General features: G+C 48.0%; 7 protein-coding genes across 7 annotated transcripts; 5 read left to right on the forward strand and 2 right to left on the reverse strand.

Moving 5' to 3' along the window:
- Nucleotides 1-1,760: 1,760 nt before the first annotated feature.
- M430DRAFT_30289 (hypothetical protein) lies at nt 1,761-6,295 on the forward strand (the record flags this gene model as incomplete). The annotated part of the gene is made up of 3 exons (XM_024865940.1): nt 1,761-4,090; nt 4,150-4,903; nt 4,961-6,295. The coding sequence occupies 3 exons, from the start codon at nt 1,761-1,763 to the stop codon at nt 6,293-6,295; spliced, it is 4,419 nt and encodes a 1,472-aa protein (XP_024718631.1).
- Nucleotides 6,296-10,841: 4,546 nt separating this feature from the next.
- M430DRAFT_126332 (hypothetical protein) lies at nt 10,842-12,701 on the forward strand. The gene is made up of 2 exons (XM_024861982.1): nt 10,842-12,476; nt 12,534-12,701. The coding sequence occupies exons 1-2, from the start codon at nt 10,884-10,886 to the stop codon at nt 12,639-12,641; spliced, it is 1,701 nt and encodes a 566-aa protein (XP_024718632.1). The 5' UTR covers nt 10,842-10,883; the 3' UTR covers nt 12,642-12,701.
- Nucleotides 12,702-13,952: 1,251 nt separating this feature from the next.
- M430DRAFT_145036 (hypothetical protein) lies at nt 13,953-16,006 on the forward strand. The gene is made up of 6 exons (XM_024862925.1): nt 13,953-14,251; nt 14,508-14,757; nt 14,815-14,860; nt 14,945-15,201; nt 15,285-15,432; nt 15,507-16,006. Exons 1-6 carry the CDS (start codon nt 14,013-14,015, stop codon nt 15,848-15,850), a joined length of 1,284 nt encoding a protein of 427 aa, XP_024718633.1. The 5' UTR covers nt 13,953-14,012; the 3' UTR covers nt 15,851-16,006.
- A 7-nt stretch (nt 16,007-16,013) lies between these two features.
- Nucleotides 16,014-17,052, reverse strand: M430DRAFT_36709 (hypothetical protein). Its single transcript, XM_024866982.1, has one exon. It carries the CDS (start codon nt 16,859-16,861, stop codon nt 16,190-16,192), a length of 672 nt encoding a protein of 223 aa, XP_024718634.1. The 5' UTR covers nt 16,862-17,052; the 3' UTR covers nt 16,014-16,189.
- A 677-nt stretch (nt 17,053-17,729) lies between these two features.
- On the forward strand, nt 17,730-18,780 carry M430DRAFT_36710 (hypothetical protein). The gene has a single exon (XM_024866983.1). It carries the CDS (start codon nt 17,803-17,805, stop codon nt 18,721-18,723), a length of 921 nt encoding a protein of 306 aa, XP_024718635.1. The 5' UTR covers nt 17,730-17,802; the 3' UTR covers nt 18,724-18,780.
- Nucleotides 18,781-22,836: 4,056 nt separating this feature from the next.
- Nucleotides 22,837-24,474, forward strand: M430DRAFT_21711 (hypothetical protein; the record flags this gene model as incomplete). The annotated part of the gene is made up of 1 exon (XM_024864555.1): nt 22,837-24,474. One exon carries the CDS (start codon nt 22,837-22,839, stop codon nt 24,472-24,474), a length of 1,638 nt encoding a protein of 545 aa, XP_024718636.1.
- Nucleotides 24,475-25,824: 1,350 nt separating this feature from the next.
- M430DRAFT_36714 (hypothetical protein) lies at nt 25,825-26,837 on the reverse strand. Its single transcript, XM_024866984.1, has one exon. It carries the CDS (start codon nt 26,806-26,808, stop codon nt 25,984-25,986), a length of 825 nt encoding a protein of 274 aa, XP_024718637.1. The 5' UTR covers nt 26,809-26,837; the 3' UTR covers nt 25,825-25,983.
- Nucleotides 26,838-27,117: the final 280 nt, after the last annotated feature.

A 27,117-nucleotide genomic window follows, 5' to 3' on the forward strand; every position in this document is an offset into this window, starting at 1 on the left:
ATTGGGCTTTTAGTATGAAAAGCCGGTTCACTATAGATAAATGGAATTATCTTGAACTCTGCTACTTCATCCGCTGGGGTATTTGCTTGTTGGCTCCTTATATCTCAAAGTTCATCATCCTCTCAACCTCAAGCCTTCTTTTCAGACCAATACTATAACCGGAATTTGGGGCTCATCTAGCCTATTTCTATATTCAACTTATACAATTCGAAACTGCAGTTCTGTCTGACTGTCCAGGTAGTTAGTTACCCTAAATTGTTGCTGAATATACTACTTCAACTCTCTATTATATCAGTTAATATCCATGCTTTTAATTCGTCCCACGCATTTAGTAGATTCTTTAGTGTCGTTTCGAGTCCGACTTCCTTCTAAATAACATCATTATAAATACTTCCTTTATCTCTGTATGCATTCTGAAATTATAAATGCTATCGCAGGTCTCGGTCCTAGTATTGTGATCTTAACGGACATAATATGTGCGGTTACGTGCAGAAACCACTGAATCTGGATTCTGTATAGTAGCCCAGCTCCTACAGTCTTGAATTGGAGTCTCCTTGTCTTCGAAACTATGTGTTTCTACCCTAGATCGTCCATTGTTTTCCAGAAGTTCTGGAATATCAATATGCTTTTTGTTCAAGATGAATAAATTACTGTCCTCATTCCAACTTCCCTGTTCTGTTAAGTATCTGCACCTTGTAGCGCTTCGAATATTGCTTTGTCAAAATAGCTCCACTACATTTACTAGCTCCACTATATTCACTTTAGCCAGCATCTGTATTACCTTATTCGGCATTCAACAAGATTTATATGGCCAAGTGATGTTATCAGTCTGATCCACGTATCAAGTAGACAGCAACGTACCGTGAGGGCATAGTCGCACTAGCATTTTGAGGTCAACTTCTCAGGTTTCCTCCGCTTTCCGTTTGCTTCTCCAGCTACCAGAGCTACCAGAGCCTACACCCAAAATCTTAACCACTTAAGTATTCTGACAACCTGATCAGATATACTTCCTGTCTGCTGGGTGCAATCAAGACAGGCAGAGCCATTGGTGTTATTGACAAGTGAATGGCTTCAAGACACGCACTAGATGAAACAAGACATCTAAAATATCTGATATCCCATGTTTCTAAGCAGAATTAAGCTATTCAATTGGAGGTTTATTGTGACTCTTATTATAAAGGTTTGTCTGCGGCCATTCACTAAATAGAAGAGCTACTACTATTGAACTTCCTTCCCTATCATGAACCGGTCTTGACCCTTTCAATAAGAAAATCCCTGTTAACCTTTTCTTCAACAAGGCCCTGTTAACTAAACCATCACGAAACCTTTTTACAAGACTACCATAGACATTTTCTTTAAGAAAGCCATGGCAGTCATTTTCCTCGGCGAGACTATCACAAAGACTTTCTAGTAGCTGTCACAAACCCTTTCTTTAGCAAAAACAATGTAGACGTCTTGATTTCGTTAACGGAACTATCGCAGGCATCTTTCTCATTTTCGTCAACAAGGCCAACGAATCCAACGAACCCAACGAAGCTATCGCAGTCGCAGACATATTCTCATCTTCGTCAACAGAACTATCACGAACTTCATCACGTATCCTCTCCCAGGCCTGATTAGACTGTCAGGACGATCTCGGGCTGACTCCTATACCTTCGAAAAACAGCCTTGGCGAATCCGACATGAATAAATATTCGTTCATGATAAAACACAGCTAGATCTGCAGTCAAGATATAGATCTATAGCCTCTTTTTTACAGGATGTATCATCCTGACAACGCGATCGGCCGAGGAGATGGCCAATGGCACAGGACTCCACATCATACCTCCTCACCGAGTTCAGATAGGCATAACGAAACTTATTTCGCTATCTCTTCGCAAACTAAGCGCCATCATGATGAGCCGATAATAGGTTCCGAGACCTCGCAACTAGGAGAGAATATTCAACAGCAGCCGGTTTATGTTTCGAATAAGAGAGGTAGAAAAATTGCAGACATGGATGACGGTCCTCACAAAAGGCCCCGCGGTTCGCATTTGCTTCATACGACGTATCCATCAGAACCAGACTCCGATAGCAGTAGGACATCTGATCTATATGGCTATACAGAGCCACAGGATAACAGATACAATATGGAGGAGAGAGGGAGCTCACATAACGTTGGTCTTGGATTATCGCACTACGAACAACACCAGCCAAGCAAGCAGACGGTCAATGCAGCTCAGTCCTATTATACGTCTTCACCCTTCCGACACTCTTACCCAAACGATAAAAATTTTCACATCTCACCTCTTTTGGCACAAGCAGTAGAGAGACAAAGGCTTGATCGCGGAAATTCGCCGTGTTATTCTCCAAGTTATGAAACATATTTTCAGAATCGACAAATGCCCCCCCACACACCACATCAGAGTTTAAGAAATCAAGACCTGACTGAGAGAGCCGCGCCTAATAAGCACAGAAGAATCCGAATGTCTAGTGCATCAGACGATCATTTCCCCACTCCCAACCGCCAAAACTTGAGGCATACAAATATAATGTCTCCAGAGCTTGAATGGGAGCATGGCGATATGAGAGATGGCCTGATCCGACATTCCACCTCGAATAGAGATTCGTACTCTCGAAATTCGATGGACCCTCCAGCTAGAAGTCCAGTTTGGGCCGATGCAAACGAAGATGAATCAATCCATAACTCTTTCAACATAAGAGAACATGGCCACATTGTTCATGGTCAGGAGAATACTTCGCGTCGCTCTCTGACCCCAGAGTTTGAAACTGTGGCGCCGCATACTCCTTTCAGTCAAAGACTCGGGAGCCAAAGAGTGCCTTCATATCAAAGAATGCACATGCAAAGAAAGCTTTTAGAACCTCAGATCGAGGGACGTTACTATGCAGCCCCTCGCAAATCAGACACTCCACTTGATCTCAGTGAAAAATCTACAAGCACCCCAATAGGTTCTAGGGCTTGGAATAGGAATCTAGATGGACAGGTCTCTATCCATCAGGCGTCGGAAAGACAAAGTATGGCTCCTCCAACTCTTCCCAGTCGAAATTTACGATACCAAAGCCAAGCCACTCCAACTCCTCGGTCGTCACAAAAATATCGACCACTTCATAACTCAGAACACACTGTTATGGAGGACCACGAAAGGGATAACACTCCAATGCAGTTATTCAAAAGAACACGGCAAGGTGACAGTCGTCAGAAAAACAAAGTTGATTACAGTCGGTACAATGTTGGGAAACTTTATCCAAGCATTAGTTCTTACAACGACCGTCCAAAATGGCAGGTCTCAACTCCTCTAATGCACCGCAAGAAACCACCTCTTGGCTATGGCCCTGCCTCAGGAATATACACGGGCTCATCCCCTCACACCTCTGCCAATATACCTATCAAGAAGTCTGTTCCTATGAAGGATCGTTTGGCATCTATGAAAAAAAGGGCAACCCCAAGGCCTCAAACCGACCCAGTACAAGACAGGCAAAGGCGTGCTGCTGAAATAATAATCAGGAAGGAGCTAGATGGGCTTGATCACATCATATTTGGGGAAGTCATTGGTGACAGTTCAGAAGAGAAAGAGAAAAAGGCAGCGTTGGACCGTGCTGAAGCTCAACGTAAGCGCGAGGAACGGGAGAAAGAGCGGTTAATTAAGGAGGAAATGGGAAAAGCCGCGGAGCTTGAAAAGAAGCGTTTGCAGAAAGAAGCTGCTGAAAATGCGCGCCGTGAGAAAGAGCAAGAAGAGGAGCGAAAGAGACTCAAACGTGAGGCAGAGAGAAAAAAGCAAGAAGAGATTGAGGAATCTATAAAGGAAGAAAAAAGGAAAAAGGCACAAGATCAAATAGAGGCCTCTCGTCAAAAAGAAATCGCTGAAAGGGAAGAAAGAGAACGAGAGAAACAGAAGATGACCTTAATACAGGCAGAGGCTAGAGAGCTCGCTGAGATACAATCCAGGAGAGACCTTGCAAAGATGCAAGCTTCTTCTCTCAAGCCTGCTACAATGTTTCCAAGCCAAAACAAGAAGCCTGCAGATACTCTTCAGAAAACGGTTGAGGATGAGGATGAGGATTCATTGTTTATCCCAGAGACTAATGGAAGGTCAGTCAACAACCTGCCAATGAAGCAAGCTATACAGAACTAACTGACTTCAATGGCAGCACTGAAAAAACCAATCAAGTCCAGGAATTGACCTATAACGTTGAAGAGAAGAGGGAGCCCAATCCTGCTGGACCGAGAAGTGCCGCAGAAATCTTCGCTAATAAGTCAAACTACCGAAGTAGTTTCCAAGAAGAACGGGACAAATTTGAATCTCAAAGAAGATCTGACGCAGAGAAAAAGAGAGACGAAAAACTGCAAGCCAGACTGGGGGCTCGATTCGGGTCAAGGCCTCTCTCCGAGGCGCCTTCGGCAAAAAGGGCAGACATCGCGAGGCCGACGTCTAAGGTAGATAAAGCTTATAAGAAAGCTCGATCAACTTCAAAAGAAAAAGAGAAACCAACGGTTCTTGCGAAAGCAAATCCACATACTTCACCTACTCTGCGGTCTCTATCCCCAGCAATAACTGCCAAAAGTACCGAAGAAGCAACCACTAAAGGCACCGAACTTAGCAGTGAGGTCCCACCCGAAAGGTCTGCATTGTCTATCCTTTCTCTACTACAGAAACCACCAAACAAACCTTCGACGGAAGTCAAAATAATCTCTCATGAAGAACGTGAAAGCATAGAAAATCAGCAGCATGATGCGAAGAAAAAGAGAGTTGAACAACGACATGAAGAGCGGAGAAAGAGAGCGACCGAGAAGGCCCGTAATAATCACCGACAAAGGCTGCTTAAAGAAGCTAAAGAAGGTGGTTACACTATCAGTCCGGATGAGATGGACAAGCGTCTTGACGCATATATGAAGAAGCGTGAGGTATGCATCCGTCTTTGTGATATTAAATGTGTGAGGTTTTGCTAATATGACAAACAGGATAATTACCAAAAGAAGAAAGCCAAGCAAGATGTGGACCTAAACTCCGGGACTATAGATCCATCACCGCAATCACAGCTCCAGACTTCGCCACAAACCCACACGGGAAGTCCTACGCAATCTGAACAGATCTCTACGCAATCTAAGAGCCTTATAGACTCAACAGATGATGATGTTGATCCAGATCAGAGAGCAAGAGACCAGAGCTTGGCAGATATGCGAGAGGCAATGATGGCTCTGGGTAGAGCTAGTGCCCGTGGATCTCGCTTTGCTCAGACCGCAGCTAAACGTACTGTCAACCCTTTCCAATCTGACTCTGAAGAGTCAGAAGAAGATCCCGATGACGACCCAACCCTGGAATCTCTCTTGGCCGCAAAGACTTCTCATAAGCAGAAGGTATCTGAAGAGAGTGATGAAAGTGATGAGGATGAAAAGGTAGTTGGTGGCCATGCTAAGCTCGCTGAGCAAAACCAATCTGGACATTCTGGAGCATTGAATCCAAATGGTTTTTCCACACAGATTGATGGTCCATTGGCAGATGCGCCAGAAAGCATTGGGGTACATGCCGATACTGGTCCTTCTCAGCATCAGGTTCCTGACATGCGAGATCAAGCAAATTCCTCCAACACTCAAGGTAGTCAAGACAACATAGTTGAAACCCGGATGGTGCGAGTTTACACTGTTAAGAAATTACAGATAGTCAACGATACAGATCAAGCCACGGAAGACATTCAAAGCTTCCTTGATCGTTCTGAAGCGAATACCTTTGCCAAGGAGAGAACCAAAGAATACTGTTCTTCACCGCACAATCCCAAATCAACCACTGAAGAGGACGAGGGCCAATTATTCCGAGGTCTCATTGTGTATGATGATCATAATAAAACTACTATTTGGGTAAAATCAGAGATTAAACCCTCCTCCGAACTCGATAGTTTCGACCTATCGGCACTCAAACCACGATTCTCTGAAAGCTCTTGGCTGATCCGCTTTGAAACCATCAAAGACACTTTCAACGAGGAATCTCAAACTTGGAGCACACATACCAATAGTATTATACTTCCTCAACAGCAATACCCGGACGTTGAATTGGCAAACCACGCAGCTTACAACCACCTTTGCAAATACTTGAAGCCAAAAGAGCCAAGGCTAGATTATTTCAATCAACATGAGAATGAAATTGTCCCGGCACTTCGAGCCGCGAGGGATGATGTTTGTGAAGAAGCACAACCATTCGTCTGCGGTCTGGAGAAGAGTGAGACACAGGTTCAGTGGTTGGCTGAGAAAGAAGTGACAGTTGAGGTTGTCCTCTATAAGATGCAAGGCCCGTTGAACTGATGGATGATGCTTTGTTCCACCTGATTCATTTATTCTCCTTTACCTGACGATTCGCCTTTCCCTGGCGATTCTCCTTTTCCTGGCGATTCTCCTTTTCCTGGCGGTTCTCCTTTTCTTGACGATTCTCTTTCCACAAATGCACTCAGTCACACGCAACCTCTTGAATCATAATCCACCGTCAGAATTTTAGGTAGCATGTATCTCAATACAATGATATTTACATACCATCTTGGTCGCTCACGTAGACAGGAACATTGAGCTGAAATCTTTTTCAGGGTTGTCAAGCTAGCAGTACAGTTCCTATTACACCAATAGGGGGAATACGAGCGCAGAACATTACACATCCGCAAGCCAAAAGCAAGACATTCATCCTTAACTCCCGCATTTCAATCATTCAGGTTCGGTGACTATCATCAACCCTAGCTCCCTCCTCCCCGGGTCCCCGAGGCAAGAACTTACTTAGGTGCCTCTCCCTCGACGAATCGCAACGCCTCTTCCCGACTTACAGCATCAATGCCGCTCGTCTTGTTATGGAAGGTAACACCATAACATTTATCTGCAACAAGCAACATTTCCGGCCTGAATGTCGTGCAGATGAATTGCCCACTCATACCTCCTCCTTCGCCGTCGCCGTTTTGTTGGTTGGAAATATCCTCAAGCATTTGTGCAACTGCAGTACGGTACTGCGCGTCGAGGTTTGCATCAATTTCGTCAAAGAGGTAGAAGGGCGCGGGATCACATTGTTGGATCGCAAAGACAAGAGCTAGTGCGCAGAGACCTTGATTCTCACATGAGTACGTTGAACAGAACGAAGAGGAATTTAAAGAAGGACAAGGAGAACTCACTCTTCTGACCACCAGACAACTGCTGAATCCGCTGCTGCTCATCATGTTTACTATTAAAACTGACACTGATCCCCACACCGGTATAATTCTCCACACTTTCTCTCGGTTCGTCATCTGAATCCTCATCCTCACGTGCGCGCTGGTCGGTCTTGCGCTGGATAACCAGACGGCCGCGGCCAGCCGGCACGAGACGCTCAAAGATTGAAGCGAATTCCTTGGAGACTTGCTTGAAGGTCCGTTCGATAGCTTCATCTTTGCGTTGGTCAAGAACTTCGACAAGTTCCTGGATTGAGGCTTGGGAATCGTCAAGTTCCTTGCGACGTTTGGTAAGAGAATCACGTTGGGAGGTGAAGTTGTTGTACTGTTCGAAGGCTTTCTTGTTCACGTGCTTATATTTTTTAAGGGCTTCGGACACCTTCTTGAGACGCGCTTGGATCTAGAATTGGGTCAGTCAACATCATCTTTTATAAGAATTTTAACATACCTTGTTTGAATCGGTATTTGCGAATCTCTCGAAAGCTTCTTCTGGAAGAACACCCAAATCCCGGATGTTTTTAGCACATTCCGCGGCTGACTGTTGCAGTAAGGCCTTCTTTTGGATGCTCTTTTCCATCTTCTTTTGACGCTTCTCGATGTCCCTAGCAAGCTCCTGTTGCTGCTCCTCTCGATGTGACTTCTCTTTCACAAGATTGGAGATTTTCGTTTCAGCCTCTTCAATCTGGGTTTCGCTTTCGCGGAGTCTATCCTCAATAGCTGTTGCAGCTTTCATAACCTTCTTGAGTTCCCGTTGAGCTTCCTTGAGGTTTCCAGAACTGCTAGATGCGGTAGTATCGATAACCTCGCTGTTCAGGCTATCCAGCTTCAACCGGAGATTCTCCCGCAAATCAGCCTCTAGCAATTGCTTGCGACTTTCAAGCTCTCGTCGACTCTTGCTAAGTTCGTTCCATTGCTTCTGAGATTCCTGGACTATGCTGTTGAGCTGTTCGAGCTGGTGTTCTTCGTTCGCGGTTAATGCCTTCTTAAACTCAGACGATATCTCTGCTTCAAACCCAGCGATGCTGTCTCCGTAATCCTTGATCAGATTCTCAACCACGTCCCGCCGCTTGAGATTCGCCTCCAGCTGATCTTTCTGCTTTTCAAGGTGTGCACTCTTGACTCTCAGCTCTCTCTTCAAGGGGTCAAAGCCATCATCCCACTGTCGTAGTTTCTGTTCAAGCTTCTGAAGCTCCCCCATCGCAGCTGTAATTTCCTGGTCTTTGCGTTCAACTTCCTGCCTGATTTCAAGCGCCCTTTCTCGTAACGACTCATATTCATCTCGCCATTTGTTCACTGCCCGCACGGCATCCAGGCGTGACCTTCGAGGGTCAATATAACCACCGGTCATTGCTCCTTTCTTATTCGATGTATCGCCGTCAGGAGTGATAGCATTGCAGCCGTGGCTCCTAGCATACTGACTAGCGACGGCAAGAGTAGGGCAGACGATGGTCTTACCAAAGACTTGAGCAAAGGCTTTCTCGTATTTCTTGTCGAACTTGATTTTCTCCATCAATGATTGAGCATCGGCAGCCTTCGGTAGTTTTACTGGCTTTGGTCTAAGCTGGCTAAGAGGCATGAATGTGACTCTTCCACCTTTCTGCTTATATAGGGCATCGGCCAGCTTGGTTGCAGTGTCTGCATCGTCGACGACGTAGTGGAAAAGGCTGTTTCCAGCAGTCTGTTCGACGGCAATTCGATATTCTTCAGGGACATCAAGAAGTTCTGCCAAAGTTCCATATGCTCCCGTCATGTTGTGCTCGCGTTTGAGACGTCTAATCGTATTAAGACCTCGAGATGTGGCACCGTCCATGGTGTGGGACAGCTCTCTCTCTGCGCGTTCCCACTCCTGGCGTGCATTTCCGATGACAGACTCGAGCTTATCATCCTCTCTCCGAAGGACTTTTCTTTCATCGGACAACTTCTCTAGAGCATCTTTGGCAGTTGAGACCTCGTCCGACAGAGCTTGCCTACTTCCGCCCCAACCTTCAAATCGCTTCCGTAGACCAGCAATTTCACCTTCGAGGCTTTGGATTTCAGACTGTACAGCTGCAACCTCTTCATTGGCATTGATACGGTTTGCTTTCTGCTCTCCCAGAGTAGTATTCAGCTCATTGATCTCATTTCTCAGCCACTTATCTCGCTCTGCCTTGGTCTTGAATTGCGCACTTCGGCCTTGCTTTTCATAAAGTCTTCTCCTCCCGGCTTCGGCATTATCAAGAGCTTGTTTTACTTCAGCTTCCTTTTCTTTCCGCTTGTTGTACTCGGGGAGGATCTTGGCGAGCTCTGCCTCCTTATTCGCAATGTCTTCCTTGACGGCTCTGAGCTCTTGTTGGTGCTGGCTACGTGCCTGCTCTGAAGCTGAGAGACCGTCTGTAAGGGTTTTGACCTCTAATTCGACCTTAGCCCGTTTCTTTGCCGCGTCGCGTCTCTCCTCGTCCATTTGGCGCCGCTCGAGTTTGAGAAGATCCACATCTCGTCGGAGTTGCTTGATTTCCAAGTCCAGTTCGGTGATCGTGCGTTCGCCCTCCATGAATGCTATTTGATTCTGATCCGTATCTTCAGCGCCTCCTAGACGCAACTCTTCAATTTCGTCAAGTGCATTGGAAAGTGCAACTTGTTCACGGTGATAGAAAGCGTATTCAAGACACCGACGTTCCTTGTCCTTCTCTTGGTATCCCCGTAATTCTTCCTTTTCTTCCTCCAGTTCGCTTAGACGTTCCTTGATATATTCGAGTAGTTCGTCAATCTTGGCCCGCTTGTTGTTGGTCTCGGTCATGATCTTCAATGATTCAGTGCGCCGTGCCTCATAGACTTGAGTGCCAGCAACCTCCTTCAGCAGAGTAAGTCTTTCAGAATCCTTCATGTTTGTCAAAGCGGTGACACGACCCTGTGGTACAATGTAGTATGGGTTCGACCGAGAGAAACCAGCAGACTCGAGTAGGTTCATAACATCTGTCTTGGTCGCATTCTTGCGATCGAGAGAGTATTCGTCTTTCTTCAGACCAATTGTGCGTCGCAGAATGAGCTCGTCCTTTCCAGTCGGAAATCTATCATCACTGTTGTCGAAGATGATCTCGACGTACGCAGACATCACCGCAGAACCCGAACCTTCGTGCAAAAGGGCTTGTCGCTCCTCACGACCCATCTGGGAGTATGCATCGCTGAGTACGAATCGAATAGCGGCGAAGAAGTTACTCTTTCCTGAACCGTTGCGACCAACAATTACATTGGTTTTGGGAGAGAATGGTTCTATGACCGTTTGTTCCTTATAACTAGTTATGAATTAGCCATGAACCACACGACAAACGCAAAGTTCGCACCTCTTGAAACCTTGGATGATGATCTGTTTGATATACATCTTTGCGACCAGCTGCCCCTACAGGGCAGTAGAAGACCTTTGCCGCTGCTTCAGAACGCCTTAAAATGGCAAATAAGCGTCACAATAAAGTATCATAAATGTTCTCAGGTCGCACTGTGAATCCCAGTAGTTTATCACGAACTATCGAAGATCACGTCCTCGAAAACGCGTTGGAGTTGAAGTTAGACGCGACTGCTTTCGGGTCGCGATTCTCATATCAGCTGAAATCTTTAGCGACAACTATACACCGCCTTGAGATTTTGCCGCCATATTTATTTTCGACCACCTTGAAGAGCCTTTAAATCTCCTTGAAACAAAGATCGACTGTAGAATATTCGAAATCTACAATATGGCTGAGCAGTCAACACCAATACATATCGCGGCCCCGGCAGCAGGACAGGTTCCAACGCATACCTACATACCTAACCAAGGGTACCAAAACCCCGCACCATTTCAAGATGCCCCGCCACAAACCCCAACTTCCGGTGAAAATACTGAATACGCGGCGGACAACGAAGACGAAACGTATGACGATCTTTTCGAAGAAGAGGATGAGGAATACTTTGAAGATATAGAATATGATGGATCAGCTGGCGACCTCACAAAATCCTACAACCGCCAACGCAAACTCAACGATCAGAATGCCACAGCCCCTCGAATAAATCCTCAAAAGCCAGCTGCCAACACTAGAGCGAGTGTCGATGACCAGATTACGAGTCTCGCAAAACATGCCGCGAAGATACGACTAGATGGCCCGGTGGAAAAGGACAAAAGCCATGGGAAAGACAAATCCGATCGCGCGACCAGCGAGCAGGTCCTCGATCCACGAACACGCATGCTCCTGCTCCAGATGATAAACAGAGGCATAGTTTCTGAGGTAAACGGCTGCCTGAGTACTGGAAAAGAAGCCAACGTTTACGGCGCTCTCTCAATACCAGCACCAGACGACAATAATCCTGACCCTCTACCCATCCACCGCGCCATCAAAGTCTACAAGACAAGCATCCTCGTCTTCAAAGACCGTGACCGGTATGTCACCGGCGAACACCGTTTCCGATCAGGCTATAACAAGGGCAATAATCGGGCCATGGTGAAAGTATGGGCGGAGAAGGAATTTCGAAACCTGAAACGACTCTATCTGGCGGGCATCCCATGCCCGGAACCCGTGTACCTGCGTCTCCACGTCCTCGTCATGGGATTTCTAGGAGACAAAAAGGGCTGGGCTGCACCACGCCTGCGAGATGTCGAACTTCAGGGCGAAGATGTCGATGAGCAATGGCGCGTGCTCTACCTACAACTTCTCGGGCTCATGAAACGCATGTATCAGACATGCAGGCTCGTACATGCAGATCTGAGTGAATACAACATTCTGTACCACCAGAAGAAACTATTCATCATTGATGTTTCCCAGAGTGTTGAGCATGACCATCCTCGTTCACTAGAATTTTTAAGGATGGATATCAAAAATGTGTCAGATTTCTTTAGGAGGAAGAATGTAGATGTTCTTTCCGAGCAGGCGATATTCGGATTCATCACCTCGTACGACACACCGGTATCAGAACCCGAGCTCTCCCAATCACTGGAGAAGTTATACCTCGAAAGGCCAGCAGAGAAGGAAGGCGAGGAAGCGGCTGCCGAACAGGAAGTCGAGAACGCAGTATTCCGCAAGCAATACATACCGCAAACTTTAGAACAAGTTTACGATTTTGAGCGTGACGCAATAAAAGTAGGACAAGGCCAAAGAGATGATCTAGTGTATAAGAATCTACTAGCGGACAAGGTGCCGATGAGTTCTGGGAACGAGGCAGATGGAGAGGAGACTGGCGGTGTGAGTTTAGGAAGTGGGACAGAGAGTGAGGAAGAGAGTGAGGCAGATGATGAGAGTCGATTTGAGAAGGGACCGCCAAGGGGGAAGAGATTTGAAGACAAGGATGCTAAAAAGGTATTACCCTCTTTTGGTCTGTTACTGGAGATTGAATGATGAGCTAATCGATAACAGGAGCATAAGAAAGCGGTAAAGGAGGAGAAAAGAGAGAAGAGAAAAGAAAAGATACCTAAGCATATCAAGAAGAAACTCGTGAGTGCTTCTGCTAGGCATAAGCACTGAGTTTGATGTGAAATGAATCAAATTTCAAGCATCTCATCAAACTGTTACAACTGAAATATCCGGGGCCTCCAAGGTTATACATACTTTTCCTACCAAGTTCTCCTTGTATTCTGCAATTTGATATTCGAAGTCCGAAGCACCCGAATGACGATCCACAAATCCCTTAGATGGTCAAACAGCAGATAGTAGCGTTCCACATTTAGTGCAACCTCTATCTCTGTCCTATATACTTACCTTGGTAAGTAAAGGACAAATGCTGGATGCTGACTTCAAAGAGAGCACTGACGGGACACTTGTCTTTATTTCCTTCCAAGTCTGTTCTTTCCTCTATTCCTGCAGTGGTCAATTACGCGCCCTTACTTGCATTGTCTTCACCTCACTCGGTATCCTGAGTTTCGTTGCATGTCAGGATTTGCCATAGCGGTTCGGAGGAAGCCAGTTTATGCTAAATTCATCTATATTGAATTCTGCTACGGGCTGAACTCTTTACCGTTCGAACCGAAGTCCCTATTTCATTAGAAGATATTTTGTTGCACGTTTGACCTTCAAACTTCATCTGATAGTTCAGACCTCGTACGCTGTTTACCTTCTTTTGTTGATTTCACTTATACTTCATCGGAAGCCTGATGTTCCCTTGCTGGCTCACCATAAATTACGGGGACATGAGATCTGCTCCTATATTTTAAGTCCTCCAAGGTGCAGAAGTTACTATCTAACATATGCAGCCAAATTCTCTGATCATATGGCTTGCCCTCCACAAGTCGTGACCAATTCGGGATAATCCTTGCTAAACCCCTCGCCTGTGGCTTACGAACGCCCAAGAAACAAAAAATTACCCCGCTCCGCGGTCACTTTGATAACAGTAGGCAATTTCAACCAAGAAAGGCGCTTAACGGTAAGGATTTGATAGAGCCCCTCCATCTGCCCCAAAATCACCGAATGTTAGCAGCCAGGATGTGAGCACAGGTGGCGGAGTGCAGATTTGCAGGCGTCGAAGATGTCTCGGATTTCAATAGGGGGGTTAACCGAGGTCATGTGATACGTCAGCACTCTTCTACCTTAGTGTCCTGTCTCCTTTCTCTAGTGAAGGGTAACGCTGAAGTCATTCATATGCCTCTACTTTTGAGCTTCAGTTATTATACAAGTATCAAGGATCTATGGACTTTTACTGCTTTCCAGGATGTCTGTCAAAGAAACATCTCAACTGCTTATCGGCAGCACGTCTTGGACGGGAAAAAGCACGTCATCCGCTCCTGCCTATACAGTATATCCAGTTCTTCCGCATCTTTCACATACGTTACAAGTTATAAACTATAACTCGTTCCAAGACCCCCCACTAAATAAACTATTCCCGTCACAAATCCAGCCGAGATGTCAACAGATCTACCTCCTCTCCGCGTTGCCATCGTTGGTGGTGGACCCGGCGGGCTGGGTGCCGCAATTGCTCTCTCTTCATTGCCAAATGTCTCTGTCACTCTTTTTGAACAAGCACGCGAGCTGCGAGAAATTGGTGCCGGTATCCGAATTGGACTTAATTGCTGGAAAGTACTCGAGTTGTTGGGGGCAGATCAAGACGTAAAGGGGCATGTGAAGGAGCAGGTTCTACATCGGTTTGTGCTAATATCTCCCTTGTTAAAACTCAAAGCCGTGGTTTAATTTAGACAATTGATGAGAGGGATATATTTATTCGAGAAGTTCTCGAGAATGGCCGATTTTGTACAAAGTTAGAGGCTGGCATGTCTATGCCTCCCTTCAATTGAAGAGACTCACACAGGAGTTGGAACTTTGGGTCTTCCTAGTTTTCTGAGTCCTCATTCCTGTTATATCGTATTTACCTGCGCGGAGGATAACCTAACCAGAGAATAGTAATGGTTTGAGCGGAGAATTAATAGCCACCAGAGGCCCTCCCAGCCACATTCCATACAAGTATTATCCACAAAGAGTTCGAAGAACAAGACTTCAATTTGCTCTTCTATCCAAAGTTCCAAAAGGCATCATTCAGCTCCGGAAACGCCTCGTCTCTATAGAGAATCTAGATCAAGGTGTCCGCCTTCGTTTCGAGGATGGAACCGAGACTACCGCTGATCTAGTTGTGGGAGGGGATGGCATTCGTTCTGTTAGTTTCTAATAAACCCAGCCTGTATTTCTACTTCTTTACTAAATACATTGCCAGGTAATCAGAGAGCAAACTTTCCCAGGCCATACAATACAATTCACTGGTGTGTACCCTGTCTTCTTTGCACGTCCTCCTCCCTCCTAGTCTCTTCCCCTAAAAGCAGAGCGAGTCTCAACTTTCCGAATAGGAACAACCATCTGGCGAGTTCTCATACCACAATCGTCAATCGCCCATATCCCAGAAATACCCCAGCCTACAACATGGTGGTACGGCCGCAGCGGCCACGTGTACCTTTCTCCTGTCGACTACCCCTCAGAGACGAGTCCCGAGGAGCGAATGTTTGAGATCTCAGTGCGCAACGTGATTGATCCTGCGACCGAAACAGGAAAGCGATTTAGCTGGGGTATACCCGTTACGAACGAACGGGTGGAATCGTTCTTCCAGGTTCGTTTCTTGCCCCATTCATTCCCCCCAAAACTTCAGTTCTCCAGGGTAGAAAGCTAAAGCTTATTTCTTGGATCCGATAGGATTATGATCCAAGAATCAGGGAAACATTAGCTAGTGTTCCGGATGGGCACTGGAAAGAATTCTCCGCGTTTGCAGGTCCTAGATTGAAGACTTTGATTGCATGGGATAAAGTCGTGCTTATAGGAGATGCGAGCCATCCGCTATCCGGTAACATCCCCCTTCCCCCACCAACCCTGCAGCAAACCAACATGCCTATTCCGTTGATTATTGACACCCCGTAGGAGCATTTGGCTCCGGTGCCGCATTCGCTCTCGAAGACGGCTGGATCCTCGCTCGAGCTCTGGAACATACTCGCTCCGCCCGAAAACCGCTCTCGGAAGCACTCAAGATCTTCGACGAGATTCGCTCCCCGTATTATCTTAGAATGTATGAGTATCTAGATGAGCAGAAGAGGATTGTGGAGGAGACCCATGCGGGGCGTACTTTTGAGGAGAGGTTGCAGATGAAAGTCGATGCTTTTGTTGGGGAGGATAAACTTGCTTGGATTTATGAGAATGATATTGAGGAGGTTTGGAAGGCGTATTTGAGGAGAGAAAATGAGGGGGAGGTGGTGAGTAGACTTTAGAGGATTGTTAGAAGACATTTATGAGGGCGGGTTCTGAACCTGTTTGGTTATACCTAGGTTGCTGTTGGCGAATAAGATAAACTGGTCGCATTTTTACCTTTAATGTCACAGAAGAGGCTCGAAGTGAGCGGCACAAACTTTGAATTAAGGAACAGTGTATATGGTAGAAATGTAGACTTATGTATTGAATTATGCTTATGTCTGATGCTATCAAAGCTAATGCGATGCAAATGCAGTCATGTGATGTACCGATAAAAACCAGACAACCGCCTACCAACCGTCCGCCCTGAACTCCAGCAATGCTCATGCTATAGTAAAGACAAAAGGAAACAAATTCTTTCAAAAAGCCCAATGGACCCTCTTCTTCGGCGTCGGACTCGGCGCTGCCTTCTCAGTCTTTGAAGGGGTGGGTGCGCTCGTAGAAAACCCTTCTCCTACTTTCTTCTCACCTTCAATCTTCCCCTCCTCGTCGCTCTCCCTTTCCTCCTTTATACTCCCCAAATCAGGACTAGGAACCCTCCAAGAATGCGGTCGCCTTGCCGAAAGGCTTCTTGTCTGTCCCCTCCCCCTTCCGTTTCGCAAAGGTGTCAGCCGTACTGCCGGTCTTCCTCGGCTTGATCTCAAATGTGGGATCGTAATACCGAGCCCTTTCAGTCCATCATCGGTCCTATTTGTTGCGCGCGATTCTCTTCCGTTACTCGTATGTCGGAGTGCGAAATCCTTCAAGCTGAGCGGCATGGCAAAGCCAAAATCCTCGTCCTCATCATCATCGATGAGGGGGAGAGGCGAGTGTTGGATGGTAGAAGGAGATATTTCTCGTACTGGAGTTGGTTTTGTGGATGATTCTATGCCTGCTGCCAGGTCTTCATCATCTTCGAGATCGTCGGGAGATGTGAGGAAGTATGAGAATGGGTCTTCATCGATCGCACTTATGTCATCTGCGTCGTCTACGTTGATGCGTACGATGATCGGAGGCCAAGAGTCTCGGCGCTGGAGCTCGTTGAACGGCATCGCAGTAGTTGTATCTCTCGAGTTCAATTTTGGAGTAAAAAGGGAGAGAATAAGCGGTCCGGCTCGCGGCCGGCCTAAGTATTGAGCTGATCTGTAGTGAACGTGAACTGCACCTTGGCAAACGAAAGATCAATGGAGGAATGTAAGGCCTAATGATCAGGAATGTGGATGCGTATAGGAAAGGATTCGTGTTTACTTATATAGCAGTCACGCTGTAGCCTTGCTAAAGGCTGCAGCCATTCTTTGCCTCGCACCCTTGCGCTCTTGCGCCTCGTCTAGTCGTCAGGTGTGGACGAATATGAATCATATTTTAAGACATCCCACCTTCAGGACTTGCGAAAACCGGGCACGACAAACGATCAAGTGAGAAATTAGAGCACAAGAGACAGAACGAGAAGAGGATGAGAAAATGCATACGAGAAAATAGAGCTGAACGTGACGAGAGTCGTAATGACATTCAAAAAGGCGGGCTGCTGCCCTCCCGCTGACGAGCGAGTGATGGGGGAGTGCTGAGGCGGTAGCCTATCCGGATGACTTCCAGAGGACTGTCTGGCCTCATCAGCCGCATCAAGAGTGTGACTGGCTGGGTTCGCCGACACCCCGGATCTTCCTCCCGCAGAGAGGATAACACACCCTATCGCCGTCACAGTCACCGCACCATGGATGTGAGGGTGTGAGGGTGTGGTGGGATGGTGATATTTAGATGCGATGGCTGGCTGATAAGAGTTGGTGATGTGCAGGTGTGGTCGGTTGGAGGTTGGAGGTTGGCGGAACGGGAAGCTTTGTCCGAGGTCACGTGTGCGGATAGATCCGACGAACGATGTATTACGGAGATGACTGGTTATCATCCATCATCCATCATCCATCCTTCATAGTCAGTCTGATTATTGCCTCAGTCCAACAACATTGCAGCCGAACTATCTCTGACCCCCACGTACATTATGACTCTCAGGAAAATCCTTCAACAGTCCCAGTCTCAGTCAAGTGACGAGGCTCCCATCAAGGCGCAATCCGGGGACGGCCTCCGAATCCGTGTCCTCACTCACAACATCCGCTACGCAACAGATGCACCCTTCAAGGGCGAAGAGAGATGGCCAGTCCGTTGCCCCCTCCTTTGCTCAGAGCTGGTCTTTAACTCGAATGATCCCGCAACTTTTATCTGCCTCCAAGAAGTCCTTCATTCTCAATTACTGGATATCATGCATGCCTTGAATGGTTCTGCCACCCCCGATGCGTCATGGGCCTACATCGGCGTTGGACGGGATGACGGGAAGTTGGCAGGGGAATATTCGCCAATATTTTACCGCCCTGCGGTCTGGAAACTGAAGAACTGGGATACTTGTTGGTTGAGTCCAACCCCGAGAGTGCCTTCCAGGGGGTGGGATGCTGCTAGCACAAGGATTGCAACCATTGGGCATTTTGAGCACTTCCAAACTGGACAAAGAGTCATTGTCACTACTACACACTTTGATGATCAAGGCGCTGTATCTCGGAAGGAGAGTGCAAGGATGCTCCTGAAAATTCTTGATCTGGAGGCTGAGCCTTCAGCAATTCTCCTGGCCGGAGATTTTAATAGTCCCCCTGATGACGAGGCGTATGAGATCATGACGGCACCAGAGTCAACCATGGTGGACATTACTGATATGGTTCCCAAAGAAAGGCGTTACGGAAATGAGATGACCTTCACTGGGTTCGGTTTTGTTGATCCAACTCCCAGTCGGATTGATTTCATCTTTGCCAGCAAGAAAAGCAGGATCAAGTTTGATACATATGCTGTGCTGGCAAACCGTTTCGATGATGGAGTCTATTTGTCAGATCACCGAGCTTGCGTCGCAGATTTACACCTGTTGCCGAGTAGTTGAGACCTTGCTTGAGAATATGAAGAGTTCCCGAGAAATGCACACTAGATTTTTTTGCCCTATTCTTCTTTATTTGTCAATATCTATTCCTGGAAGACTACTGAATATGTAGAGTCTTTATTTTTAAAACGTCTCCCATCATGCCAACTGTCTCAAAAGCTATTGGTCAATCCTCCGGCCTTGGCGGGTATTGTCTTTTAATCTCACGGCATTAATCAACATCCATAGTTTTTGTGGACCAACGCAAGAAGGCAGAGCGAGGATATTTGACAAGGTCAGGGATTCCTATACGTTTCTCCTCCTGCTTGGGACCAGAAAGTGCCATTGTCTGTTTTCGCAGAACAACACATTGTCTTCACCGAGTGCTTTGACGACGTGACGATCTCCAGTTACCAATTAGGTTTCTCCCGACGCGCCTGCTTCGACTACGTCACTATCTCAATCCCGGAAGTCCAGATTTCAGGCTATCATTGAATCATTCTTCGGAACCTTCCTCTCCATTCCCGAATACCACCGCATTCCTCAACTACGCAATACTCAATGCCGGTACAAGCCGTTCTGTTGTGCTCTTGCCTAACTTCTTTGGCTGCGACTATGAATTTGGAACCGGGATCTCGAGGCCACGCTCTCCAACGTTCCTTAGTGTACCGACTCTGCTACCGTTTCCTCGCCCTCTCTTCTAGGCGCCCCTCAGGGGCGTAAATCTTGAGGGATCCTCAGATGCCCTATACCCCTTGAAGAGGGCTCTGGCCAGCGTGAAGAGATGCTATATCCAGCTCGTTGCAAATCGTCGCAAATCACAGGTAAGAAACGTTAGGGGTCACTGTGCGACTTTAGCTCCTAGTCTTAATGACTACTTTGGATCTCTTCTAGATTCAACACCCGGTAGAAGCTTGGATCTGAGTTCAAGTGGCGCTAGTAGCGCCTATATATTCCCATCGGCAACCAGCATCTCAAATACACGGATATACCACGATATTTGGGCTACAATGACTACTTAGGCAGGGGCTCTGACCACTTCACAATGAATCATGTTCAGTCCATCCTGCAAGCTTACAAAGCCTAGGCGTTGGAAGCTTTAACGAATCGCGATACCAGATATCTCGTTACGCTGAGGCGGAAATTTCAGATCCGGGCATAACCACTACAAGCCTCGCACCTTTCTCTTTATCCTCACACTCCTCCGGCCTTCGTATTCTGTCAAACCACCCGTCATTTCAGCCACGGGAGAAAGAACCGACACTTGCCCGCATGTCCACGTGATATCACCGCCCCCAAACCTTCAGCACACCATCATGATGTCCGAAACCTTATGTACAACGGGGAGATTGGCCTAGACTCTTTCTCCTTGCCGCGCGTTCTAGCGGCGGTCAAGCCTTTGGGGTACATCAGCGAACAGAGCGGAAGAGGACAAGAAGTATCTCAGCTACTTGAGAGCGAAGATTTCACCTGGTAGAAATATTGAACAGTCCTGACTGAAAGCGGATTGACAACACAGATCCCAGACAATTGTAAGTTCTTGAAAGAGAGAGATACATCGATAGGATAAGACGCGCGAGATGACATTCCTCTCTTCGAGCGAAATCCTGTACAGGCGCGGAAAAGACGATGGCCAAATTGTATACAGTAGTGTTCCAGGCGTGGGATATTCTCCCGCAGTACATCGAGATACACACCGTAGATCAAGAAGCGCTCGGAAAGACCGCCGTCCTCCCCATACCGCATCTTCCGCACTCCAGCAGCGTATCTCAGCTCTCGAGCAAGAAAGAAAGTTTAGAAAGGCTGCCCGCTCACATTCGTGCTGTACTGTACTCGGCGACAGGGGCCCCGCCATTAGTTCTGCTGAAGAGGAGTGTGGTGGCGCTGAGCCGAAAAAGCGGTGAAGGTGGAGGTCGTGGAGTCTTGCTCTCTTCCTATTTATTGAGAGGGTGTGCGGACTGCGACGATCATTCATCAATCAATCCTCCAAGTGCTCCGTCCCCGGGGCATTTTCTCTATCTATCGCGGAACTGATGGTTTTCTTGCTTCTCGGGATCTCGTGGGTGCGCGATTCGGGCTTGGAAAGGCGGCGGTGATCATGCACTGCGCGTGGTGACGAGATGGGCAAAATAGGAGGTAGAAAGAGGGATTGAATGACTAAGCTCAGCCTTGTGAAGAATTTCTGGCTGCCTTTTGGCAGGCACAGGGAGAGAGGGCCTTTGTGTAAATGCGGAGGTTACAATAGGTAAATACGGTAAGACAGAACAGTGCTAATACAGCAATGGGGGTGGGGCAGGGGCAGCGAGGAGCGTTGCTCCATAAAGACGGGAAGGATTCAACCACAATGCTGCACAGTACTCGGTAGGCAGACAGTAGACAGGGAATACACCTTTCCAATCACCTCAAGAGTCATCCATCCCTCCCCACCACACCCCCCAGAGTCGAGTCTAAATCGAATCCCAAGAGCGGGATGCGACAGCAGCGGGCATCACATATCACAATGGCCGCATCGGTAAGATCTTCTTCTCTTTTGAGGCGCCTTTGCAAAGAAGGTTTGGTGGGCAGGAGGGGACAAGCAGGATTCCGTGCATATCTGTGCATCTAATGCATAATCATTCAGATAGTAGCCTCCTCGTCGAGGGCAGGATTGCCGTACGTGCAGGTCTCTTGATGGTTCTGAGGAGATCATTTAGATGACTTGCATTGTTGATTCCTCGTCGTGGTTCTCTGTCCGCCAGCCATGGACTTGAGACTCGTAGGTCCTGAAGCAGACGGGGGGAACAGCTGTCTCTGACTGTCCTCCATGGATTCCGAGAGGTTGATGAGAGACATGAGAGGAGAGTATTGCCAAAAGACATGGAATATATCTGCAGGATTATAAATGGGTTCGGATGGAGGGGGGCATGCGAGAGCGTTGCTTACGACAGCAACGAATATGAATAGTATCAAGGATACCCATTGACAGGGGACGCGCTCTTATTGGAACAGACTCCTAGTCTCTCATGCATAGCAATTGGGCGGGTTGAAGTGGATGGGCGAGAAGGCGTCGTTGAACCAGCAACGGTGGTGATAGGAACGAAATGTCAGACTCGAGCAGCCATTCACGAGGCACGAAATTTCCCGCTGGTTGTACGAGAAGAGCCAAGAGAAGTTGAAGGAGAAGGGAGAAGAGAGAAGAGAGCGTGTGTGTGTGCGAAGAGCCCCTCGCCCATCACCCACCCATCAAACTGAATGACCTGGTGTTCTTGCCGATGCATCTGCTGCATTTCCAACCGACCACACACGCGCACACACACCACCACTCAGAGCTGCGAGACGCTGTTCGGCGTGTGACTGCCTGGTCCTTCGTCATGCTGAAGATTGACATCCATGGGTGGTGCAGCGCAGTGCAGCCTGTTGCTGTTGTTCCCGCTGCCCTTGCCTAACCGTGACCCATCCCATCCAGTCTCCAGTCTCCAGATAGTCCCCATAACCCATACCCATACCCATCCATACCCGTACACACACACACCTCTTCCAGCCGCTCTCTCTCTCTTCTTCTTCCATCGTCTTTTCTTCAACATCGCCACTCCAGCAGTCCTGACCCTGACATTTCTCCCGGAATCCAAACCATGAGACAAGGCGCCGCGTTCGTTTCCCCACTCTCTTCATAGGGGCATTGCTACCCAATATCTCGGTACGACCATTAGGCTCAAGGAAAGACGAGGGCCAGCACAGCAACGAGCATTTTGGCACCCCCTAGCTCATCAGCCGGCGAAGAATTTTCCAGGCTGTGTCGGCCCAAGGAGTGTTTCGTGCTCTGTCAAACACGATCAGGAAGAAAACAAGACGACATATTGGTCCGACTGAGGGAAACAAAAAAAAAAATCTTTTGATAGAAAGAAAAGGGCGTGTCCTTGGCGCTCGCCCCGTGTCACGCCTGCGCATCCCGTGCCTATCGATAAAGGTGCTCGCCTAACAAGACGCCTGCATCCCCATCTTTTTCCCTCCCGACAGTATAAATTTCGTCTCGGCCCATCCCACCTCCCTCCTTCACTACTCTCTCCCCGCCGCTCCACTCCCGCAACCCTTCACCGCGATCAGGTATCGCGCTCCGTTGTCGACGTCAGATTCATCTCCTGTCGCGCGGAAATAATCATGGGTTCATCGGACCAAAAAGCCCCTCGAGCGGCTTATGTTTACGAAGTGGATGAAGAGGGACGGCCCGTTGGCGGCACGAAGCGTAGTGCCAGGAGGAAGGAAGAGAAACCGACTGTGTCGCACCGGAAGAGTGATGACAAAGAGAAGAAGAGGCAATCCAGGAACGATTCGGGTACGGGGAACCCATATGAGGAGATGATGCCGGGTGCAAGACATGAGGAAGCTCTGGCTCAGAGGGAGATCAGGGTGGAGCGACTACGAAGCAGCGCGTCGTCGCCAACTAAACAGAGGAGGCCGTCGTCTTCCCAGGAGAACAAGTATGCTTCAAAACCGAAGGTCTCGAATGCGAAGATTGACCAAGCGTCGTATTATGGAATTCCTGCGCCCAAAGAGAATGCGTCGACGATCGTTGCGCACCCTATCCCTTTTCGTCCTCGAGCCCACTCAACCCACTCGACGCAGGCTCCCCCTCCCAGACCTGCTAGCTATTATTCAGCACATTCGAATGCTGGCTATGGCACCGGCCCTCCGCTATCGAGTTCGGCGTACTGGCAGCCACCGCCAGCATTGCCAGCGCCCACGCCATCATATCCTCCGCCCTCTCCATCCTCCTACATGTCATACCCTGTTTTCCCTGCAGACCACTACCTACCTCAACCCCTACCACAGCCTACCACAACCAGGTCATTATCAAAAAGATTTGAAAGGCTCGACCCGGTCCAACGAACCACCTCGGCATACGGTGTTCGTGACACAGTTATTCAACAACAATACCAAGACGATGGCTATGCATCTGCAACAGAGGGATCAAGCGGGAGAATACGAGCAAGCATACGGGAGCCAACCTCCCGAAGCATCGTTCGCAGTAAAGCTGAGAGGGACTTAGAGGCTATGCCACCTCCACCAAGACCATCGGGTATCCTACGCCTATCAAGAGAATATCATCCTGACACACCTGCGGCACCTGAACTCCCAGCCATGTACCAGGAAGACGGACCTCGCCTTCGCCGCCCCAGCGTAAATCGCCACTCGGTGTCCTACGATTTCGGCGACCAGCGCATCGAACCCGCAAGCAGTGGTCGTCGGCGTCAAAGCTACTACGGACAATCTGCCTCGGCTGCCTCAGGCGAAACAAGCGAAACAGGCGGGTGGGAAGACAAGGCCGCCCAGGCAGCTTCGTATCAAGAAGATGTGGGCGGAGCTACTGTTCCTTTGACGGCTGATATGCTCCGTCGCCAACGACACCAACACCAGGAGGGCTCCTCCCGCTCCACGAAGTCCTCCGACTCACGTGACGATTCTGAGTACAGAAAGTCTGCCACTACGCGCACAACTCGCAGTGTCTCCTCGCCTGACGATGAAAATGTTACCATAAAGGTAACAGGCCAAGCTAGAGTCCTAGTCGGCGGAGCACAGATTGATTGTAATGACGGCGGCGAGATTGAGATCAAGAGACAGAGAAGCATCAAGGGTGGCTCTGAATGGTCGAGCTCGGAATATGGAACTGATCCGCGACGGATCGATGATCGGTACAGCAGGATTGATAGGCCTGCCGGAAATTCGAGGAGGAGCTCTCAATCGAGACACTCATATACACGGCCCTCCCCTCAATATCCCATGGGCAATTTCATCTGACCGCTACTCCGCGGATCCGACCCTTAGGGATATCCCATTTTTTTAGTTGTTTAAGCAAGCGAGTGATTTTGGCTGTGGATTTAGCGTTTATTTCTTTATGCGTTCGATTCTGGAAGGACGTGTGCGAAGCATTTGATGGCTTCACTCTCTGCTCTTCTTCCACTTGCGGAGCTTTTCTTCGTCTTGATGACGGTGGGAAAGATAAAAAAAGCGGAAAAGTTGATAGTTGGTGATACCCCTGCAGAAGCACAATTTTGGATTTGATGTTTTGTTCTCATTGTCTTGTCATGAATTGTCCTCGCCCGGTTTGCTACACCTCGGTCCAAATTCGTCTCATTTGTCACTGGCTGTTCGAAAAACAGATCGGTGATTGGATTGAAGGAGAGGACTGAAGGAAATATCTGTTTCGATACGACATGTATGACTGTATGATTTACGAGCTTGGATACCTTTCTGTCTTCGTTTTCCTTTTCTTCACCGGGGAATCACAAATTGCTCAAAGAATACGCCTTTTTGCCATCCGGGTTGGGATTAGCTTTTTTTTTTCCCTTTTTTTTCTTTCCTTTTTTTTATTTCGAATTTTTCTATTTCGAAAGAGACGGGAAATGGCATAAGATACATGCGCAACTTGCTAGCAATGGCAGCATGTAACTTTAGCTTACTCGATTGCGCGAGGGTCGAGAAATGGGCAGGGCAGTTTTTGTTTAGGCGGCATCGGAATGGCGTATATCGGGAAATATCTGGCTTGCATTCTCTACCTACCTTACCTATCTCACTCCCTACCCTATCTCATGAGATCCAGCTATACAGTACAGAGAGCAGCGCCACGCTTTCCCTGTGCAGATTTCTGATCCAGAAAAAGAGAAAGGAAGGGGTGAGGGAATAGGAACCAAATCAAAAATGATCACTGGAGGATGATAGGATGATAGGATGGATGATAGGGAATGAGAACACATAACTTTCTTAATTCCATCGGGTTGTGATGGCTGCTACTTTAGCTACCTATGCTAAGATAGCCCAGTGGACAGACAGCATGGATGGATGGAATGGCATATGATCAGATAGATAGATAGTCAATAGTCGATACCTAGGTAGTAGCGAATGGATACAGCTTTTGGATCCTTTTAATCCTGTGCTTCTTTATATGCCAACTTCCTCACGTGACAACATAGGGAAAATCAGGCATCATCACGTGTCATGAACTAAATACCATGTCCCGTGATATGGGGTCTTGAATAGGGGGATCATGGGACCTCCCATGCTTTACTAAGGTAGTCAACACTGGGCATAGATAACAACAATTTCATTCCTAAAGTTTGTTCATTTCCTGCCCTATCCATACACATATGTAATCGTTCCTAACTCCTACCAACAATCACAAGCAACGCGATATTCCCATCGAGTCGTCCATCATCTCGTGTGCCTCATTAAAAGCAATCTTCGTCTGTATTCCCTTCTCTCATAATCTCCACTCGCTCGAATCACAAAAACTATTAAAGAGCCTCCCTCTTATACCTCCCTCCTATACCCACCATTTCTCTTCTTTCGTCTCTCCTCCGCATAGTCACTGCCCCCATTGCTGCTACTGAGTCCCGGGATCGGATGATGATAGGTCTTCGTGCCAATATCAGAGCTCATATCGCTTCCCATCACACTCCCTTCCTGGTAGGTTCCCGGCAGCTTCTTCGGGCTCTGGCTCGCCCTTCGAGCTTCTCGGGCCTCTCTCCTAGCTTCTCTCCTCGCTCGTCTCTCTTCGTCCTCGCCACTAACAGTAGAGGGAGCGACACTAGAAGGGGTGACAGCAGAAAATGCGTCATCGCCAGCTCGGAAGCTGAAGTCTCTGCGGACAGAACGGCCTTTTTCTTGTAGTCTGCGCGCTTCAGCTCGGATGAGTTCTTGCTCCTCATCGGGCGTCTTCCTGTTAGAGGTTAAACCACGGTTCCAGAAGGAGGACGATCCGGTATTCGATGTGCTGACGACCTTTCGAATGCCGCTTGAGCCAGTCGCGTGCTTGTCTTTTTTCTCCTTCCGGATTTTAGTTGGTGTGTTAGTTGGAGTGCGCTCCCTATTCGAGAGAAGCTCGGAGGCAGCGGTGGAGTTGTCGGCATTGGAGCCATCGAAAGCACTTCCGTCGGGGTCTTTGTTGATACCTCCTACTCTCGCCGGTTTTTCATGACGATACGCACGTATGGCATCGTCAACATGTGGGTCGACCTCTTCATCAGAGAGTCGGGACTCAAGCTCGGTGGTGGCTACAGAGCGCGACTTCTTGCTCTTCCCCTTCTTATGCTTCTTCTTGCCATGGGCATTCGCATGGCGATTAGCTTCAGACATTTCGGACCCTAGTGCGGAGCCTCCTTGGGATCCAGCCAAGGTACTCTCCTCATCCTCAAAATCCTTATATCTCGAGCCCTTTCCCCTCTTATGACGTCTCCACCTCCCATTCTTCTCCCCATGCACCACACTGCCTCCTCCAAGATCCGTAGTCGCCGTTGCTCCTGATAGAGTGGTGCCATTGGGGCCCTTCCTCCTCAGAACTGTACTCTTATAATCATCCCAGTCATTTTGATGGAAGTAGAAACCGCCGTTTTTAGCCCAGAAAAAGAACCATATTCCGGTCAACACGAATGCGACCCCAATGAG

This window comes from Amorphotheca resinae (genome assembly GCF_003019875.1).
Source record: "Amorphotheca resinae ATCC 22711 unplaced genomic scaffold M430scaffold_10, whole genome shotgun sequence".
In the NCBI taxonomy this organism is placed as follows: domain Eukaryota; kingdom Fungi; phylum Ascomycota; class Leotiomycetes; order Helotiales; family Amorphothecaceae; genus Amorphotheca; species Amorphotheca resinae.

Bases quoted from the DNA above. Each gene is read 5' to 3' on its own strand.
- M430DRAFT_126332 (XM_024861982.1), top strand. From the start codon at position 10,884: ATGGCTGAGCAGTCAACACCAATACATATCGCGGCCCCGGCAGCAGGA. The intron at 12,477-12,533 runs GTATTACCCTCT...AATCGATAACAG, and splicing joins AAGACAAGGATGCTAAAAAG to GAGCATAAGAAAGCGGTAAA.
- M430DRAFT_145036 (XM_024862925.1), top strand. From the start codon at position 14,013: ATGTCAACAGATCTACCTCCTCTCCGCGTTGCCATCGTTGGTGGTGGA. The intron at 14,861-14,944 runs GTGTGTACCCTG...CTTTCCGAATAG, and splicing joins CCATACAATACAATTCACTG to GAACAACCATCTGGCGAGTT. The intron at 15,433-15,506 runs GTAACATCCCCC...GACACCCCGTAG, and splicing joins TGCGAGCCATCCGCTATCCG to GAGCATTTGGCTCCGGTGCC.
- M430DRAFT_36709 (XM_024866982.1), bottom strand. From the start codon at position 16,861: ATGCCGTTCAACGAGCTCCAGCGCCGAGACTCTTGGCCTCCGATCATC.
- M430DRAFT_36710 (XM_024866983.1), top strand. From the start codon at position 17,803: ATGACTCTCAGGAAAATCCTTCAACAGTCCCAGTCTCAGTCAAGTGAC.
- M430DRAFT_36714 (XM_024866984.1), bottom strand. From the start codon at position 26,808: ATGTCTGAAGCTAATCGCCATGCGAATGCCCATGGCAAGAAGAAGCAT.